Source organism: Numida meleagris, chromosome 9, assembly GCF_002078875.1.
Source record: "Numida meleagris isolate 19003 breed g44 Domestic line chromosome 9, NumMel1.0, whole genome shotgun sequence".
Classification (NCBI taxonomy): Eukaryota; Metazoa; Chordata; class Aves; order Galliformes; family Numididae; genus Numida; species Numida meleagris.
Window position 1 is genome coordinate 18,585,365 of NC_034417.1, and position 20,170 is coordinate 18,605,534.

Here is a 20,170-nt window from a genome sequence, read left to right on the forward strand (position 1 = left end):
AAACGGGAGCTGAGCTTTACCTGTGGCAGAGTCCTTCACATCCCCCTGGTCAGCTGTGGCCCTGCTGCTCCCATTACCGTGGCTGTGCCCAGTTATTTCAGCAGGAGGCAGGTAGTAATGTCACGTGCATTGCTGGAAACAAAGGCTCTGTATGTGCTGGCATTCAGCTGGCCTCGGAGAGGGCATTCTCCAAATAGCATTGCTAACGAAGCCAAGGCACGCTATGATCTGAGTCTGTGAACTCCTAACGTTCCTCCTCGGGTTTCACTGAAATTCAGATTTTTTTGTTGTTTTTCCTAACAGAGGATTTACGAGAATACTTTTTCCACTCTGTTTTCCAACAATGTGGTCATAAAAGGGTTTTGTCCAGGTTTTATACGAGGGTTGCCAAAATGCAAGCACGAGGCAGTAAAGCAGCGCGGAGCCGTGAGTTCTGCTAGCTGCCACCTGGATATATCACAGAGTTCGGAACCAAAGCCTTCTCATTTGCACTGTTAACGGGAAGCTGAAGCAAAATACAGGTTTGATAATAAATGAAACACCTCAAAGCCTTAGCCAAAAAAAACCAAAGTATCAGCACTGCGGAGGTTTCAGTTCAGACAGCAGCTGGGTAGCACACAGGCACTGTGCCCAGAGGCAGGAGAGTCCTCGGCCAGCAGCGCCTCTGGGAGCGCCCTGCCCGCAGACACAAGGGCGTAAAACCAAGGCAGGAATTCTTTTGTTGCTAAACAATGCTGCAGAACACAAAGAGGAACTAAGACCACAACCTTCAGGTTTGCAATTCCACTAATGCCCCGTTTATTCATTTTAGTAACAGCTATTTTGGAAAGAAATGATGCAGCCAGAAAGAAAGCCTCTCCAGGAAATAAAAAACACCTAAGCCACCAGCAAAGTAAACTTGGACTGAAAAATGCAATACAAATAATCTTTAGGGATCATTAAAACTATTTTCCAGTATCTCTCAGCCACACTTCCTACCTTGATGAGTAATGCTTTCTTAAAGCATGGAATGTGTCTGCCACCAGGACACATTTACACTGCAGTCTGTCAGCAAGATCTGCATGAAAACGCGTACAAACCTTTGCCAGTCTTGGCAGCAGTGTGGATGCCTCCCCCTGCTGCACCACTGCACTTCTCTGCTTAAAGCACGCTGGTGCTGTGCACGCGTGCTCTGTGCTTTCAAACGCTCGCTCTCATTCCTGTCTGTCGTGCCAGTTTGTGGCAGGCTGGGTGCGCCCAGGCCGGTACCTGACTGCTGGGGTAAGGCATCAGCTGTGGGGATTTATCTGCCCCTACCTTGGAAACAGGAAAAAAATCTGAACTTCTGTCATTTCATCCAGTTTAAACAAACTATCACATGTATAACACACACACAAAAATCATTTTTATAAAGTATTCGAGTGCATTATGTTCTCCACCGTCTTCAATTAATTTACTCTGCACATGTGCCATGCATCTGTATTGCACAACAAATACACAGAAGGAAAGAAAAACACCCAACCTTCACCTACCAAGAAGCAAACAGAGAAAACTGTTCCCTACTTGGAAGAAACAACCTTCACTTCCTTACTGCAGCTCTCTGTGTTGAGAGAAAAGAAAGGAGGAGCGAATGGGAAGAGGGGGCAAAGTCACAGCGAGGCCTGGCGGGAGGAGCAGCCCCAGCAGGTCTGCTTCCTTCTGTATGAGCGTCCCTGTAAAAGAAATGTTTCTTCTTTAAAATGTATTTGGCTGTGGTGGAGCTACTGCTCGGTCTTTACATGAGCAATGCTATTCAAACTACTCACGAGGCTTTCGTTCTGTTCCTTAGAATCGAAAACGCCTCAGCTTTTACCCAGGAAGTGTTCAAAGAAGCCTATTGTTCTGGCTCTGCTTCATCTTAAAAGCACAGGCAATGAATGTCAAGAACCACTGTGAAAGTGCTCTTGGAATTTAAAGCTGTCGGATATTTGATGGAAAGCCGCTGCCTAAGACTCACTACACTGCATGACCTGAAAGAACAGACACTGGAAAAGTTAACTTCAAAATAAGATTGCTTAACACTGCCTGTTTCCAGAGGGGTAAGGAATCGCTCAGCAGGCAGCCCCAGCGGGAGGTGTGGTTCCTTGGTGGCTCAGCTGAGGGATGGCGTTCACCTTTTCTCATCTCTCCTCCCCAGACCATGGCACTGTGCCTTCCTTCGTGTTCCAGTGCTGTGTGTGCCTTCGTTCTCCAGAAACCCTGTGACCGTGTGACTGTGCAGAAGATGACAACATCCCAATTCTAGGGATGAAGGAATTTTTCTAACCCTTGGTACCACGAAGCAGCGATTTGAGGCTTGTACTCTGGTACGTTCTAATTAACACACGGGAGCATAAGTCTGTAATAAATACACCGGGTGACGAGGGGGGTTGAAATCGTAGCTTTTCTCATGCGAAATTTAGGACAGAATTCACCACATCAAGGTCTGTGCGTTCTCCCAGCTGTTGGAGGCATTGCACTGCAGAAGGGTTGAGCAGGGAAATTCACGCCTGGAACAGCAGCAGAAGTCTGCCTTGCATTTAATCCCCAATCTGGTTTCTCGTGGAAACCTGGGGAGTGTGGCACAGCTCTGGAGTTCTTAGGGAAGGACCCACGCTTACAAACGCAAACAGGAATCAAAGCCCATGGGCCATTTTTAATAGCCCTGGCACTCAGCAGGATTAACCCTGCAGCCCTGGCACAGCATCTCAAATAGGGTACAGCACACCAACTTTCTCTTCATGCCTCACAGAAATCTGGTTTGTTTTGTAAGTCAGCTATAAAGCTGCACGAAAACATCAAACAGACCTACATCTAAATGCTGAGTTTAGAATTAAGTGGTTGTTTAACAACCAGCAGCCATATGTAGAAGGATAACTGGTAGTAAAATTGTTTGTTTAAACTCAAAAGAGGAAACTATAAAAATGTTAATTCGAAAAATGTAAACTAACCCATTATTTCCTCTAACTGCATACGTTGTTGTCCAGAACTCTCTGAGGGAGGACGAGCAGTCAGACAAAACCACTGGAACCATAAGGTGCTGTGGATGTGTCACTCATTGCAACGATATGGGGAATCCTTAAACCAAAGAGAGCAACTAAAGCTAAGTGGGGCTTTCTGCAATTCACGCTCACTGCAGGAAAAGATCACTCTTAGGATCACTCTGTTGCTTACAGCTACAGAAGACCTCAGTTTTCTTCATCCGAGGAGAGACCTTCAATTTCATCTCTGTCTCCTCCAATTGCCATCCAGAACGCTTTGGCCACCTAAGAGGAGAAAAAAGGATGTGAAAATAAGAGCAATTCTCCTCCTGTGACCAAAGCATTTACCACGTGCATAACGAAACCGAGCCGCAGCTGATGTCAATGTTTCTAGCCTCCATGCTAATCCTGTCTGAAGTTCATAAATTTCAGTCACACGGTGGCATAATAATTCAGACACTTTTAGAATTCGTTGGAGGCGTATGTGATAGAAAACTCGGGCTAATTAAACCATAATTAAATCTTCTTTGAGATCAAAGCTTTTCTACTGACTTTAGAGAGAGCTGGCTTACACCCCCAGTGATTGCAGGGTCTTCATTTCAGAAATTCTGGAAGGGAAAGCCTCCTCTGGAGTTCTGGAACTCTGGGTTTGTTACTCAGTTCTTGGGAGACACGGGTCAGTCTTCTCAGGACCGTGCAGTTTGTTCTCACTGCTCTTAACATGTGGGCCATACTACAGGAGGTAACCGCAGCTCAGAAAGGAAAACTGTGTTTTAGTAATTTTGATGTTAATTTCAGAACCTCACCTTTTCTGCATGTAGTTTTCTTTGTTCATGGGGCAACGTTGCAGCTTTTTCTGTAGAAGAGAACATGACTTAGGTTGTCACACTCAGGAGCATGAAGGGAGGCAGATAATCTGCTGCAGATGTTTTCAGGGGGCTATCAAGAAACTTGCTTAGGATCACAAAAAGGAAGCCTATTTACTAAGTGCTACTGTCATTCCCAAACACCAGAAAGCCAGTGCTTCTGAGCACACTGAATTTCATCTCAAACATTTGTGCCTTTAAAGCTGCAAGATTGGCACACTCGCTGTAGAGCTTAAAGAAAAGAAGTCTGGTTACAGGTTTGTGTATGGAAAACTGTAATGTTAATCCACGGTGGACGCAAACAACACGACAGCAGTCAGCAGAGCAGCGTCTGCTTCTTTCAAGAGCATTATTAAGATGAAGGCCAAGTTAGTGAAAGGATCAGCTACCTGTACAAAACCTCAGGAGGTTTGAATTCCCTGAAGAAGAAGAATTTGTACAACTTCCCCAGCTCTCCCACTGGGTTCTACACCTCTGAGCAATTCGAATGGCGGGTGCAGCTCAGTGCCTCTCCCCCCAGCACAGTACCTTTCATCTCCTTCAACTTGGAAAACAGCCTTTCAAAGTTCTCCAGGTCGCCGTCTCTCGTGGTCAGGCTGGCTAGCTCCTGAATGTCTGTATCTAACACGGGATCTGAAACAAATGCATGGAGGTTTGTTCCAGGTAAGTTATTCTGTTCTGTCAGCGGGCATAAAAGCCTTAGTGGCAATCTCCTGGCTAAAAGCAGTATCTTCTCAACGTGTCCCCCCCATTTAATTTACTGATTGTTCAGACAGACGACTTATGGTATCATTACAGCGGTAATGAACTTTGTTACATTACATTGCAGTAATATCTTCCGCGTTCATTTAAGTTCATTTTTAGTTCACTTAGGACTTCTCGCTTCCTATAGAATCGTCTGTTTAGGAACAGCCCTGGACTCAACTAAAAGTGTTTAGATCACAGCTAACAACACCCAGCCTGTGGACGACCTCCCCACACAACCTGTGCTACGAAGTCCCAGCTCCTGGCACGGAGCAGTTATCTAAAGCCTCGAGTTCAAGACACCCGAGCCCCTCAGGACTCGCCCACACAGTGCGTCTCCTGCTGAGTGAGGCTGTGGGAAGTCGCGTTGTCATGACTTTTCTCTCACCCAGAATGCTTAAGGATTTGTTCATATAAATATGTTTCTGAAGAGAAACCACACACTGGTGAGGAAATTTCAGAGAAGCAGATCTGAACCTTTCCAACTGGCAGCGCTGCTGGCAGATCCTAACTGCAGGGCCCTATCCTTTCTAAAGCTGGGCCCTTTTATTCACGGAGAACCCCTGATGCTACACAATTGGCCTCTCCTGGCTCTGCCTTTTTGCTGAGAGAAAGCCAGTGGCTTTCTGGGCCCGTTCCAGCCTGAGGTGCCTGCTCCAGCATGTCTGCCAAGCACTGAACAAGCTTACCTACAACGCTGTCGATCTGCAGGTCGTTTGTGCTAGCTGCATCCTCTCCGTTGGCTAAATGGGGTTCTTCTCTGTCTGCTGCTGCTGGATTGGACTGCCAGGAAACAAGCAGATATTACAGTATTCAGTGATGCACCCTAAAAAGCACCAGCAGCAGATCAAACGCTTCCTTTTTTTAAACTTTAAAATCTTACTATTTACTGTAAACTGTTACTGCAAAACCTGCACCACGTGTATGACGAAAAGCCACGCTTCTGCAACACCGTACACAGCTAGGTTTGCTAGGATAGGTTTGTTTCCTTTTTTAAACAAAACTTTCAAGCAGCGTGTTTTTGTTTTGCACAAGATAATGTTCTCAGATGTGAATGAGAAACCAGACCACCGGGCATCCCGCTAACATGGGGGAACGTCCTGAAAGACAGCGAGCTCCCAGCCACGAGGGGCAGCTCCGAGGGCAGCTGGCTCAGGACGGCTTCCAGGAACGACACTGACCAGTTTACAGCTGTCAGAGACTTCCCCGAAAACCCACGCTGACAGCTTGGGCAGTAGCCCTCGAGAGAGGAGAAAAAATGAAAGACCCCACCACCACCTCTACAGCAAGAATGAGCACAGGGGAGAGCCACCCGAGAAACAGAATGAGCAAAGAACAAGCAGTAGGAATTACTGTTTACTTCCGCATCTTGGTTCTCTTCTGACCCAATGCTACAGTTCGCACCTGCTAACGTGCTGAGAAGGCCAAAGCCCTGGGTCCTGTCTGGAAACAGAACAGCAGTTAGTGTGACAGAAGATGCAGCACTATTGCAAATAGTTGCGGCTGACACCAGACAGTTTCTTAGGGAAGGGGCACCAACACAGGCAGCGTCTTTAAATTAAACTCTCTGCTCTTATAATGTTACTTCTGAACACAAATGCACACGCAGTAGCTGCTGTTAGGGGTTTCTGCTAAGCCATGTTTTCTTCTGGCTTCGCCTCGAGCAGCAAATATTTGCAGTTATGCAGGGGGCTCAGGAGATGGTCCTGAAAATATGAGTATTTTAGTCAACTGAAAAAGAAACAACATCAAGATATTGCACTGCACTCAGGAAACCCTGACCTGTGCCAGAAGAAAGATTAATGTTACTTTTTTTTTTCTTTCTTTAATGTGTTCTGAATTAATATGACAGTAATGACTAAGCTCTGGATTCGCATGTTGAGATGACGTCACTTTTAGCCACGGGCCAAATTTTCTTCCCATTTATACCAAACCTTGAAGAGCCGAACGCGTAACCAAAGCCATCAGCTATCTACAATACATGTAAACACGTCTCAGCTGGAGAATTGCTAAGACCTCATTTCCTGTTCAATAATCTACGCTGTGCACTTCAGCTGACGCGTGTCCTGTGCCAGTCCTCTTCCCCCCCCCCTCCCCCCAGCAGGCATCTGTTTCTATTGGCGCTGTGCTGTACAGTTTTACTGCCCTTACAGGTCACTTGCCAGAGGTTTGGGGGGAAGTGGATCAGTCTAGCCGAATGAATCGCCTCAAAAATGTTCAGTTGCAAGGAAAATGAAAGCCCCTAAGTCTGCCAGCTCTATTAACAGGCAACTGAGTGATAAAAGGCTGGGACCTGCAACCCAAAACAAAGCAGCTTCCCAAAGTTTCAGCAAGCTGAGCAAAGCGTTGTCTTCGGGGAAAAAGTGAGGATCGATCTTCAGCCAATTTCTGAGTCATCTGAAGCCAGATCGGGCGCTGCAGCCCAGAATGTGCTTGAAAGAGAACAGTCCCACACTGGCAGAGGGGCGGATTCGGTGACCTCATCATGTCCCTCTTCCACAGCTAAGATTGGAGATCATCCCATACAGAAAAGTAACAGCAGTCCATCCCCACCTCCACCACAGATAGCCTCAGCTGGGGTAATTACAAAACACTGTCTAATTGAAAAGCATCTACAGCAAGGATCTGCAAAGAGCAGCTATTCGTTCCTGGGTCCGTGGTTAGGGAGGTGGCAGGCACAGCGCTTGGTTCCAGTCACACCCTCGAAAGAAACCTTCCTATAAGCTCTTCTTATTGGATGTAAAAGTTATTTCCACTTCTGGGTGCAATTCAGGAAGCGGGTGATGTCTGACAGAGTGATCTTACAGAATGAAAGCCAAAAATGATCTCACTCAAATTAGTCTAATAGGGGATGGCTCCGTTCTGATGCAGGTTCTGTGGTTTCACAGGTGTCATCAATATGGCAAAGCCCGAGTAAGCCGTGCTCTGAGCAGGGCTTGGAAATTCACAGGTGCTTCTTCTGTAGCAAAATGCTTTCCACCGTCCTTATCTCATGTTCTTCCACAGTCTGTCTGAAGCTACTATGACTCTGATATAAAAAAACAGAATGAAAAGGTTGGAACTCCAAATGTGTTTAAGCAATTAAGTTTACGTGGTCGCACTAAATCCAGCTAATTCTTTGTAAGGGAAGCCAGGCTGATGACTGGCCCCACCCTAGGTAACCAGCTTCACTTGGGATCGCTGCAGCACATATTTAAGCAGGAAAGCAGCCAAGCAACCCCCCTCAGAAGACAGTCAGTTGTTTCTGTTCCTTCTGCTGTGGGTAACCAGGCTTCCTCTTGTAGGGACAGCTAAGGACAGAGCAGTGCGCCAGCCTTTGGGGGTGGGAGAGTTGTGAACTGAAGATCTATTTATGTTCTGCTGCACAAGAAAATGAGCTCATTCTTAGGTTGAAGAGAGCTCCAAGAACTGGAGAACCAACAGCTGCGAGCCCACCAGAAAGTGAATTGGAAGCTTTCAGGTAAGACTGCTAGTTTTCCTTTTAGTAGAGACCACACTGCTTTATGTACCCACAAAGTATGTGCTACTACATGATGCAAAAACGTTTACAGTTAATTGTATTTAATACCTTCTGAATCAGTGTAAGAATGAACATACTTCATGGTTAGAGAAAACCTGAAAAGGTCAAGACCTTTCCTAGCAGGCGTGCAGCCACACACAGCTTCAGAGAAACTGTGTGCAAGTTTAGGGTAGTGTGCTTTAAAATGATATGGCTCTAATGCTCATAGTTTAGAGAAGTCACTCCTATTCTGTGTGTTAGTCTCATATAAACAGCTTAAGTAAGGCAATGCTGTCACGTTGGCTTTCTGGATGGTGACACTCAGCAATGCTAACAAACCTTTGCTACTACAAATATCTCCCACTTTGTATGAAAAGATTTCAGGTGAAGCACGATTCTAAATAGGCAGCAGCTAGAGGTAACTCAGCAGAAAAGCTGAGCTTTTATTTACATAGTGTCCAGTTTCCAGGATCGGGAGGAAGCTGAAAACAAAAGATATATTACAGGTTGTAAAAAGTTTTATTTTGAGCAAAATGAGCTCAACCATTTCCCTTTGAAATCACAGATTGGTTGCAACAGCTTCCAAATATAGCTCACTTCCTGAGGGGTTTGTAGTAACGCGCAGCAGCACTGTGTGCTTCTGTACTGTGGAGATAAAAACTCTGGATTTCAAGGAGCTCGACCTTTGCAGAATGCACTAGTGATGTACAGGAATTTCCCTCAACAAAGGCTCAACGTGTGACTAAGTTCTGTTCTTCTATAATGTGTCATCTGTCGAATGTTAAGAAAACCATCCCTGTACCAGCTAGACTAACTTCATGCCATCTCAAATGACTACCTCTCTACAACAGTTACATTAAACCAGAACCAACCTTAGCCTCATTTTGATGCAGTATGAGAAATACTGAGAAGGCCCAAGTTTAGTAGCTCTTAGTTGCCCTGAATCCCAGTAACCATCTTGCAGTTATAGGAACTAACAAAACCTCTTGGCACTCAAAATCCTTATGCTGTCAAAAGAGATAGGAAGAAAGAAGCCACAGCAGTGGAAAATTGAACCTGAGGGAGCAGGCAGAGCTCAGGAGGATGGTAGTGGGATGACTTTGAAAGAAAAAGTACAAGGCCAAGCACTGCAAAAGAGTTTCATCTTCCTACATTTCCTGCAACAGACTGTGTAATTAGAAAGGTAATGAAAGCTTTCAAGAAAATAGAACTATCTACGCTTGCATTAAATCTGGGCTAGCCACAGCATTTCCTTTCCTAATACATCTAATCCTTCAGCAATTTTTCCAAAACTGTAGCTCTGCCTTACAATGGACTACCTGCAGGAAACCAGGCCCTCTGCTTTTGAGCTGTTCTCAGAAAGTTCTGCAGTTTCAGTTTATTGCACTAGGGTTTTCTGTAGGGAAGACAGACCTTCTTGCAGTGCTCCTAATACATCTAAATCCTTCAACAGACATCTGAGAGCAAATCAAGAGGAAACAAACACTGAAACGGGATTAAATCTTAACCACTGCCTCTAAGTTTCTCTGTGTATCAAGGGACAATAAAACAATGTGACTGAACAGCCTCCTGTTCCACGTAAATGTAGGAAGAGTGCTCGAGTTCTCTGCATACTGATGCAGTGGCATTGTAGCTGCTCCATTAAAAGTTTTGCTAAAAATGTTAAGCCCTGTAGGGTTCACAGCCTTCAGAATTCATGCAGGGAGGATCTGTATTACATACCATTCTTCATGACCACGTTTGACCAGACGTTGGCATTCAAGGCCTGTACAATTCGTTTCACTCCTGTGGACTCCGGAAAGTCATCTAAATAGAAATGTGAAGACATTTGACTCCTAACAATAAGACCAAAAAGCATCACATGCTGGAAAGTAAGGTGATGTGTGACTGAATGTCTGTCCTATTTTGCCAGAATGGAAATAAATTACTTCTCTCATTAGGAAGGACCAATTTCTTGCCTTTGCTTCATGAAAGGCCAAACAAATTAGGATTAATGCCCCACCTCTTGTTCTAGGCTTCTCCCAAAATGTGAGCTCTCATCCTTTTGTAGAAAGATCTAAATTCAAAGTAGAGCTTTAGGTATTTAGCATTGGACCTATGCTGACAAATAATATATTTAAATAATGATTTTAAGCCACTGTTAAACTAACTCTTTTACCCCAAGATCTTTCAGAATGCTGTACAGCATAAATAGATGCTAGAATTACTGCTCCTTCCCTCAGAAAGTAAAGAACTTCAGAATAACCATGGAAAAAGGGGCAGTGCTTCATAAAAAAGAAAATGATTGTACTAAAGCTATCTTCATAACATCTAATTAAAAGTGTTCCAGTAATCCTGCAAATTTACGGTGACTTCAAAGACTGGGGGAAGCAATATTTGGGCTTCAGCTTACTCAGTGAATAGATCTGACACTGCTTTACATAAAGTCAGTTTTCCCATTTCCTCAGCTTAGTCAGCTTCCCATGTTTGTGCGAGTCTCACAAAGCAATTAGGAAGAAAAGCCCTTTGGAGAGGAAAATGTGATTGCTTAAAAATCAAACTTGTCTAGGGTGACTCAGGGACAGGTGTAGAACTGAAACTGCCTTTAGATATTAATTTTAAGCTGTCTAACCCCTTAGATCAAATACTCTGTCCTCTATGGTAGTGCTGTGTAGTTTTACATCGGTCATTATTGAGAGTCTCAGCTAAGAGTTCCTGTCCTCAGTACACAAATGGTAGTGTAGTCATAGCAAGAGCCCCTGTTCATTTGCAGTGAGCTGCCATTAATGCCATATCTCTGCACAGATACTAGCCCAGTACGTTTACTACATCTGCTTTATCTTCTGTAATCCGTACAGCATGTTTACAGGGTAAATATGTTACTCAGTACAATGTATTTCCTCTGATGCATGAGTCACAGTGAATCAACTACCGTGTTAAAAGACCAGGAGAGAATTTATCTTAGTACTCCAAAGATTAACATCCTGAGTTGTTATTCCCATTATTTATTACTTAAATAGTAAATAGCTCGTTCTTTACAGCAATTATTCAGCAGGAAAAAAAACCTTAGTGTTACTAATGTTTCCTTTAAAGACTGAAATAGCTCCGTACTTGCTGAACTTGAAAGGGAGAAAATGTTAGTGAATTATTCCACTCCCGTATGGAAATGGGGGTGGTTACCTCATTTACAGCTCTGGAGTGGTAAGATGTAAACACTTGTGTATCACGGAGATAAGGCTGATACTGATAAGGCTGTCAGGAAGTGCACAGTCACTTTTCAAGAGCGGAACATCACACTTCTGACTCTGTTTTATGGGTTTTTTCAAGTTATAATTACAAGGCAAGTGATTTTGAAACTGGCTTACTTCCTGTGTAACAGTGAAGGCAACTCTAAAATGTGTTTCAGTACTCAAACCCTTCTCAGCCATCATGTCACTGAAGGATGTCTACTCTTGGTATGTGCAGCACTTCTTAAGTGTTACTCAAGAAGACCAAGACTTTCCTGCCCTTGGGCATCTATCTGGTTCTTGTTTTGAGACTGATTTTAAAATGGAGCATAAATGCTGCTTATGTATCAATGCAGTCATAGGATTAGTGCCTGAGAAGGGATCTGAGACTTTTATGTAGGTGCCATATAAACAGCAGCTGCATTTGGGAGGAGACCAATGGAATGTCTTGGAGGAAATAACCACCTTTTCCTCCTGACTTTAAACAGCTGAGAGTAAGCCCCACTAGCTGGGAGCATTCTGTGTGTAATCACGTAGCACAGAAACAATGCTATGCCCCTTGCAATCATTTTGAAGATATTGTGGTGTCTTTTCATTATAAAAATTAAAACGAGTAGCAAGCCTACCATCTTCATCTGGCAGTTCCTCAGGGCTAAGTTCCACCAGTTCAAAGCCATGCTTGATGCACCATTCCTGAGCTTTCTGCCTGTTAACACCTAAAATTGGGAAACAAAATGTCTTCTAAACATACACGTCTGAGATTAATATCAGCAGTTGAACTTTCAGCTAAATGTTACTCCCTCAAAGTTGTTTGCTTGTTCTGGATTGTATGGGGAGTGGGGAGGAGGAAATACAGAGCAGATGGTTTGGGTCCTCCAATCACTTCCAGCTGGATTCCAAAAGCCCTGAACTAAACTAACTCCTTTCAATTTTTTTTAAATATGATAAAATCAAATGGCTTTGCAGTAGGTACTTCCGTGGAAGTGCTAGACTGCCTTGTTAAGTTACCTTGTACTGCACGCCGGTATATGAGGAATGGGATGTGCAAAGTTCATCTTAAGCAAGCTTGTACAATTCTGACTCAATTTTAATTATTTCTAGCTTAAGACTTTTTGGTCATGAGTGCAACCTAGCTCTTCTCAATCAAATACAAAGTCCATTCTCACTCAGATGTTTTAAGAAACCATCGTGCTGCAAGCTTAATAATCTGCAGTCAGTTTTGGACCCCTAGGTAACATACCATTTTCAGATACTCTGTTACAGACCAAGATCATGACTTCTGGTAGCCACTCTTCTGTCAGGGGAAGCCATTCAGAGACACTATCGAGCCCAGATTTCTAAAGGGAGGGAACAAAAAGTTCTTTGGAATACATCCTGAAATACTTTATTTCTTACATTTGTTTTTAATCATTACTTGTACTCTGATATCAACAAAATAAGGAAGTTGATTTATATAAAGCAACCTTCTGATTCTCCACTTACCTTACAGATGAGTTAAACATGAAGGGAAGGTCCAAAGCAGTAGGTTTAATGTTCATTACACAACCTTAATTTACATTAGAGAGCCTTTCACTTTGTGTCAATCACTAGTGTTTCATTTGAAGCAGCTCTCAGGTTTAATGTTTAGCTATTCCAGCTTCCACCCTCAAGCTGATGTTATGGCAGCCGATGAGCTATATTCTGCTCTGGTTTAATCTGAGCCAGTTATCTTAGGTATCTTTGCAGAATGTGTGGTATGCATCCTCCCCCATCCAGAGTAAAAAGCATTCCTTATTTAGATTGGTTTTTGTCTCAATCTTCCTGGCTTTTACTAAAGCATTGTTTTCATTGCCAGCAGCCTTATAGAAAGAATGTCAGGTAAAATCATGGCACTAGAGCTTCGAATCGGATTCCTTGTTCTTGGCTATCTTCAAGCAGCCTTTCTGAACTATAGTAAGTTATAGTAAGAACTTTAGTAAGAGTAAAGCTGGAGGTCACGGGCTGGAGGAGGACTGGCATATTAGTGGCATATTTACATACTAAAAAACCTTGTTTCCAGCCGGAGTAAAACAGCAGAAGGAAAGGAAATGTCTCTGCTGCCAATGTTGGTAGGAATAACTGACCTTTGATCTACTGACTATTAATAGAACAGCCTAAAAGGAATGGAGGTCACAAGACCCAGAGAACACACACTGCAGTTATCACAACAACGCAACCACATCATACAGATAAAGCAGAAATCTTACTATTGCTTACTATTGAGCTGTCGAAGTACACCACAAACGCCTGCACAGATTCAGCAATTGCTCCTGTAACAAGAGCTGTGTTTGGCACCACACAGAGGTGAATATCTGCAGAGTAATACTTATTATCTATTGTCCAGGGGTAAAAGTTCACTCCTCCAGTTGTCGTAGCACCCTCTGTGAGGTCCTCTCTTCCTGTGATGCCTGGAGAAAAGAAATTGAACGAGATAAATGACACAAACCGGCATCAAGATAATAATTCAACTAGAAAAGCTCGGTACAATGCCAATACTGAGCCATCTTTACCTGCTGTAACAAAATGAGGCTTTTTGGAAAAAAAGAAAAAAATCAAACCATTTCTCATTCTATCACATTGTTTATGACTCTCAGATGAATTCCAGCTTTCAGAAAACATGTGGTACAGAAGCTCTTTCAAAGTAAGGTGTGTTTTTAATTATCTTGGAAACGTCTTTTAAAGTGCTAGCCCCAAACTTACCACCCATAAACAGGATGGATGCAGCAAATGCCTACACTTCATTCCAGCAAACCTTGCGTGTTCCTTCAGACGTAAAAACCTGTTTGACTGTGACCAAAATCACAAGGTAACTAATGAGAAAATAAAGCAAGTTACTGGAACTCAGTTGTAATGCCCATTAAATTCCAGGTAGGAGTTCAACAATTAAAATCCAGGGCAGTGCTTGGAGAATGCAGTCTAAACACTGCCTGCCCCTCGTGTGCAGGCACAACCTTTGCAGAACACTCTCGTAGCGTGACGGCCACCTGGTGGAGCTGAGTTATAGGTAGCAGCAGCACAACCCATCTGCACCTTGCTGGGAAGGGCAGAACATCTTGTTCCAGATGAACAAAGTCATGGGTGTCTTATAAGTAAATCATATAGTCACTTAAGTCAACTGGGGAGCAGAGGAGTGTTTTTTTGTTTGGTTGGTTTTTTTTAGAATCTTTGAAATATTTTAAGGGTTACACCTTAAGCTATTGAGACAATTCCTGAAGATGCCAGCGCACGCCGCTCCCCAAACAGCCTGAACTGAAATGATCTGTGCCTTGCCAGTTAAAGGCAGGAAAGCTCATGGCCAGGGTCGCCACAGAAAGATCCAGTGATTTTTAGGGCAGCAACTTCCAAGCCTGGGCAGGCTAAGCAGTGCCTAAGCTCTGGCACACAAGGCAGCACAGAGGAGAGCTCTAAACCAGGAGGATTTGTGGCAGGGAGGAGCATGGCATGGGGAATCTGAGGGGAAACGTGACCTCGGTATGGCACGTTTTGGGGGGAAACTGTCCAGGTTTCTTACAGGAGAAAAGCCAAGTTTATACAACTTTTTTTCTAGTACGAGAAAGTTCAGCTTTTTTTCTTTTCTTAATTTGGATGACATTAATTTTCAGTGCAACTACTCTTCAGTCAGAATTCTATTCTTGGACAAGATGGCCACAGCGCCTTGGGGCCAGGGACAGCACTGCTGAGTTAATGCCCAACAAATCCTGACTCTGAACTTTGTATTCTTAGAGCACCAGCTTGCAAACTTCTGTTCACCAGTAAGTGCACAAGAGACTACCAAAACAGCAAATGAATATCAGTAACTTTGAAAGAATGTCACTGCTTTGCAACTTTATTCACTCTGAAGCAGTACACAGCAATTCAGTAGCACGTGATGGCATGGCACCTTATGAAGTGCACAGCTTTAAAGTGCATGCTCTAGTATAATAGAGGCATTTTGGCAAGTTTCTGCTATGAAACACGAGCTGTAAGGATGGCTAATTAAGTGCCACGCTTTGCATAATTTAGTTTGGTATCTTTGGTAAATAGGATTTATATCTACTATGTGCGGATGGCTGCTAGGCCAGGAGTTTATTTTCCATGGGTGTTAGGGCCAGTGGAGGTAGCTCCCACTCAGCTGAGCTACAACTGACAAATTTGCCAGCTGAAGTGGAGTGGGTTAAAACTAAAGGACTCTGCTCTGCTATTCCAATAGGAAGATGGAGGATACCAGCTCTACTGGCCCCTTCTGTTTGATACCTTGGGCACAACCATGTTTCTGATGGTCTGTCACCACTGGAATTGCTGACACTTGGAAAATCAGCAGTGAAACTTCGGCAGAGGGCAAGGAAAGGAAGCGTGTTCAGAAGTCACATCAGTAAGTGCAAAAGGAGAACGTTTTCCAAAAGAACTTTTATGTCAACTTAAGTGTTTTTTTTTTTTCTTATAAAAGGGCTCATAGACAAATTTAGGCCTCAAAGCACTGCTCAAAGAATTAGCACGTGTCCCATTTCCCACCATGTGCTACTGCTCCTGCACTGGAAGCAGCCCTCTTCCATCCCGTTGTGCCTCTGGTTGCTGACATTCACCCAAAGGGATTTTGCCAACCTCCTGAGACTGCTCTCTCCCACTAAAAATGGATGCTGCACGCTGAGCTCCAAAGGTGCAGGAGCTTCCTGCACGGATTCCAGCTTGCTGGGGCTGGGATAGCACGTGGGGCTGCAACCAATTACTGCAGCACCGCCTGATGACTTGTGGCACGGAGCTAATTGCAGGCTGGGTGTTGTGGGGATGGCTCACTCCTCTCCCCCAGCAGGCTTAGACCCGTTACTGTGGGGGCTTTGGAGGCTGCCAAATCCTCCACCCTGCAGCTCAGAGTTCTCAGGGAGACATTTCACATTAGAATGAACCCTAAGATTATATTTGCCACGTTGGGATTCCAGGAGTTTCTTCCCAACGCAGCTTGCGTTTTAATGGAAAAAAGTAAATCCAGCCAGAATAGTTTCCTATCTAATTTTAGAGAACATTCATCAGAACAAGCTCCATTATGTTTTATTTGGATACAGAATAAGCTTCCAGAAAACTACTATGGCAAAGGGAGGTGGCTTGTCGAACTTATCTCCAGTGAGCTGCTCCCTTTTAATTTTTAGCTTTCCAGCCATTGGAAGCGTCAGCGTTTTGCCATCCAAAGGGCCTGGAAAAGCACCGCAGTCGCTGACGGCAGCGCAGGCAGATCCATGGGACTGCTCCATGGAGCACCAGCAGCTTCTCCAGCCGACAGGAATGCAAGCAGGCTCCAAATGCATCAGTATTAAGGAACTAAAAACACGCGCGGAAAAATTCACGCTGCGAAAGAACATGGCTACTGAAGTTTCCAACATCCCACCAGTAACTGCTGAATGGCAATTAAGACAGAGCACACCGGTGTCCCATGCTTGTGCTGAAAAGCTCTTAGGAGCAGCAGGTGCTTCCCTGGGCAGGGCAAGTCATGCCAGGCTCTGGACTTGTGCTTTAAATTTCATGGGCTTGCAAACAGATTTTGTCTTCGGAGCAGCTGTTTAATTTACAAGGAAGAGGACAAGGCAGAACTGCAAAACCTAACATCGATTCTCTTTTCGTAACAGGATTAAGAGCCTGATGAGTGCAAGGCAGCAAATTCCTCCTTCAGAAGGACCATTAGAGATGAGAAACAGCTTCCCTGAACACCAGACACAGACCTCTCCCATCTTGCTGCAGTGTTCCCCATTCTCTAACAACCACCTGACATTAAGCACTTTAATTTTTTTGTGCTTAAGGCCACTGGATTAGTCTTTTTTTCAGCATCATTACAATTTCTCCTTCCATCTTTTTCTTAAGTACTGATCACTCTTCCTGGCTTGCTTCGGATTGAATGCATGCAAGAGCACAATTCAGTTTTCTCCTCTGCCCCAGTGATCTGCTAGTAGGTAAAGCGCGTAGCTCCCATTCTGTGCCTTGAGAGCCACCTGGTGGAATACAACATAAGAAATACTCCTACAAACTGTAAAGAGAACTCAAGTATGCACACTGTACAGAGCCTTGTAACCAGCCTGGAAAGCAGGCAGCAGAATGCAGGTTTTGCTACCTCCTAGCAGAGAAGCCTCCTAGCAGCTGCTTTTTAGGTACCAATCAGGTTCCCCACAGTGAGAACCTACCAGGGAAATCCAGGAACGCGGTGGTGAAAGCAGTGAGAACAGAGGTAAGGTCTTTGCTCCATATTATAGATTCCAAACCCACAGCCGTTATATGGCTCTTACCGTGCAATACAGTATTTAAGAACATATTTAAACCTAAACATCGCAAATCAAACATCACATTGCTTCAGAGGTGTAAACGTAAGGCTCCTGTCCTCAGCACCAAGCTAAGCCACCACCAACCAATGCCTTCAAGCTGCTGTTTCTGCTTGCACACTGTAAAAGCACAGGTGCTGAGAACTGCAGCAGCATTTTGTCCTGACCCACCAACAGCTTGCAGCCCAATCTACTGCAGCTGCCACTGCCACCTGATCCTCATCAACATCTCATTTTTTGAGATTGAGTTTGCTTAAGTTCCTGGCTCTGAGATGCTTGCTACACAAAGCAGGCATTTTAGATTCTTCCAGTGTTTCTCTTCACTAAGCTTTATTTCAGAAACATTAACAACATCTTTTTTTTTTTTAAAGCAACCCAACCAGAGGATGCAAAGAGGATCTGTGAGACTGTTTTAAAACTGGAAAATGGTGGAAGCCCAGGCATTCCTATGTGAGTACTACTTGGAAAAAAAATAAAATCTGACCAAAGTTAAGCTTTTAGACTTTCTCAAACCAGACAGTATTTCTATAAAGCTTCTGGCTTACCTTCCTTTTTCACCTACTTAATTTCACTACAAGAAATAAAGGACGCCTACAGGCACTGTGAACAATTCCTTCCACTTTGCTTATACCTTCCTTACAAACAAGCAATCAAGAATGACATTTTACAAGAAATTATGGAATTCTTAATAATTCAATATCAACCTACCTATTCTGACAAAGTAATCTTTGACTGTAGACCTTACATTGCCATTCTTGTTTGCAAGCATGGCTTAACAAGATGGAGTGGGCAAGTCCCTGGGGGCTGCCCCTTTACCAGGCTCCTAGGTAAGATCTTTCTGAAACAGAAGGCAACAAACCTAGAAAAGATGTGTGCCTTCCTTAGAATCATTTGAGTTGGAAGGGACCCTTAAAGGTCACCTAGTCCAAAGAACAGGGGCACCTACAGCTACATCAGGTTACTGAGAGGCTGCTGCCAGGTCCCCCCGGAGCCCTCCCCTCTCCATGCTGCACAGCCCCAGCTCTCAGCCTGTCCTTGCAGGGAGGTGTTCCATCCCTGGGATCATTTCTGTGGCCCAGAACTGGACATGCTCCAGCAGCTCCATATCTTACCTGTACTGAGGACTCCACATCTGGATGCAGTGCTCCAGGTGAGGTCTCACCAGCGCAGAGGGGCAGGATCCCCTCTGTCACGCTGCTGGCCATGCTGCTTTGGATGCAGCCCAGGATAAGTTTGGCTTTCTGGGCTGTGAGAGCACAGTGCTGGCTCATGTGCAGCTGCCCCCCACCAGTACTCCCAGTACACAAGTCCTCTTCAGCAGGGCTGTGCTCTCTCCTTTCACCCCCAGCTTGTACTGATTGATAGTGGGGGTTGCTCTGACCCAGGTGCAAGACCTTGTGCTTGGATTTGTTGAACCTCACGAGTTTCACCTGGGCCCAGTGCTCAGCCTGTCCAGGCCTCTCTGAATGGCATCTCACATTCAAACTGCTGAACTACGCATCTCACAACGCGCATCAAGTGATTTATGGCAATCCCCTAAAAAGCCATAACAGCAAAACCACCGAGGTCGAAACGGCTTCTTCCTGGAATCTCCCTCACTTTAGTACTGCTAAAAATTCCAACAGTTTTCTCTCTCAGATCTTACTCCTGTTCCCTTTTTCAAGCTGCAAGAAGGGGAACCGAGTCCCAAGAAAACATCTTCCTACAGAATGACTCAAAGCACCTCTTGGAAGTGAGATCCACAATTCTGACCACTGCAGAAACATCGCTTTAGCTTCCCCCTCCCTATTTTTTTGGAGCAACAAATGCCATCATCGCAAGCCCAAGCAAAGCAGGAGCTCGGGCCCACCAGGAGTTTCAGAAGCCCTACACCCCCGGAGGCTGAAGGTATTCTCTGCCCACAGTGTAAATGGCAGGGCAGGCAGCGGGGCAGCGCTCGGGGTGCTGCTGCTGGCCCTGTGCTCCGGGTGCTGCTCTGGGCCCCGCGGGTTCGTTTCTGTGCAGGCCAGCAGCCGAGCTGTGCTCCGATCCACGGCACTCGGTAACGCTCAGCTGCGAGACGCTCGTTCAGCCCAGGCGAAGCGCGGGGCAGAGCACGCGAACCCAAGAGCAAAGGGCTGGAGCGAAGCACCGGGGAAGGGGCCTTCCTTGTTCCTATTTTCCCTCCCGCCGGCTGCGGGGACGGTGTCGGCGCACAAAGCGCAACGTCAGCCGAGCCGCGCCTCCCACCACCAGGTAAAATCCTCGGGGGGCGGGGTAGGGAGGGGGCTGCGGGGATATGAGGGGCGCGGAGCGGGCACGACCCACGGCCGCTCCCGCCCGCGTGCCCCCGCCGCCCACTCACGTCTGACGAGCTCCTCGGCCGCGAAGCCGCCGTCACAGCTGCTCAGCAGCGCGTAGGGCCCCGCCGCCGCCGCCATGGCGCCCGCCGCCCGCCGCGCCCCTTCCGCCCGCCGCTACCACCGCCCCGCGCGGGCAGGGAGAGAGCGGGGAGCGGCGGCCGAGCGCCGCCGCGGGGGGAGCGGGGCGGACGGCGCGGGGAATGCAGCTCGAGACTGCGGGACGGAGCGCGGGGCTG

General features: G+C 45.4%; 2 protein-coding genes and 1 long non-coding RNA gene across 4 annotated transcripts in view; 2 read left to right on the plus strand and 1 right to left on the minus strand.

The window, feature by feature from the left end:
• On the minus strand, positions 769–20,069 carry AAGAB (alpha- and gamma-adaptin binding protein). Of its 2 annotated transcripts, XM_021406832.1 has the most exons (11): positions 19,937–20,069; positions 13,529–13,719; positions 12,534–12,630; positions 11,920–12,009; positions 9,810–9,893; positions 5,949–6,031; positions 5,278–5,371; positions 4,373–4,477; positions 3,785–3,834; positions 3,172–3,263; positions 769–1,691 (listed from the first exon to the last, which is right to left on the minus strand). In XM_021406832.1, exons 1-10 carry the CDS (start codon positions 20,010–20,012, stop codon positions 3,186–3,188), a joined length of 948 nt encoding a protein of 315 aa, XP_021262507.1. In that variant the 5' UTR covers positions 20,013–20,069; the 3' UTR covers positions 769–1,691; positions 3,172–3,185. The 2 variants fall into 2 exon arrangements, with proteins under 2 accessions (XP_021262507.1, XP_021262506.1); XM_021406831.1 differs by having other exon boundaries at positions 769–3,263.
• Positions 6,776–17,112, plus strand: LOC110403535. The gene is made up of 3 exons (XR_002441711.1): positions 6,776–8,048; positions 15,501–15,662; positions 16,435–17,112. It is a non-coding gene; the product is annotated as an uncharacterized LOC110403535 (long non-coding RNA).
• IQCH (IQ motif containing H) overlaps positions 19,402–20,170 on the plus strand; it is a 62,335-nt gene continuing 61,566 nt past the window's right edge. The window contains exon 1 of the mRNA XM_021406819.1: positions 19,402–19,827. The gene's annotated coding sequence lies outside the window, so the exon portion shown is untranslated. The remainder of the gene's footprint in view (positions 19,828–20,170) is intronic.

Bases quoted from the DNA above. Each gene is read 5' to 3' on its own strand.
- AAGAB (XM_021406832.1), bottom strand. From the start codon at position 20,012: ATGGCGGCGGCGGCGGGGCCCTACGCGCTGCTGAGCAGCTGTGACGGC. The intron at 5,372-5,948 runs GTAAACAGTAAT...GTTTCCTGGCAG, and splicing joins AAGAGAACCAAGATGCGGAA to TCCAATCCAGCAGCAGCAGA. The intron at 3,835-4,372 runs GTACTGTGCTGG...TCTCTTCTACAG, and splicing joins CAAGTTGAAGGAGATGAAAG to AAAAAGCTGCAACGTTGCCC.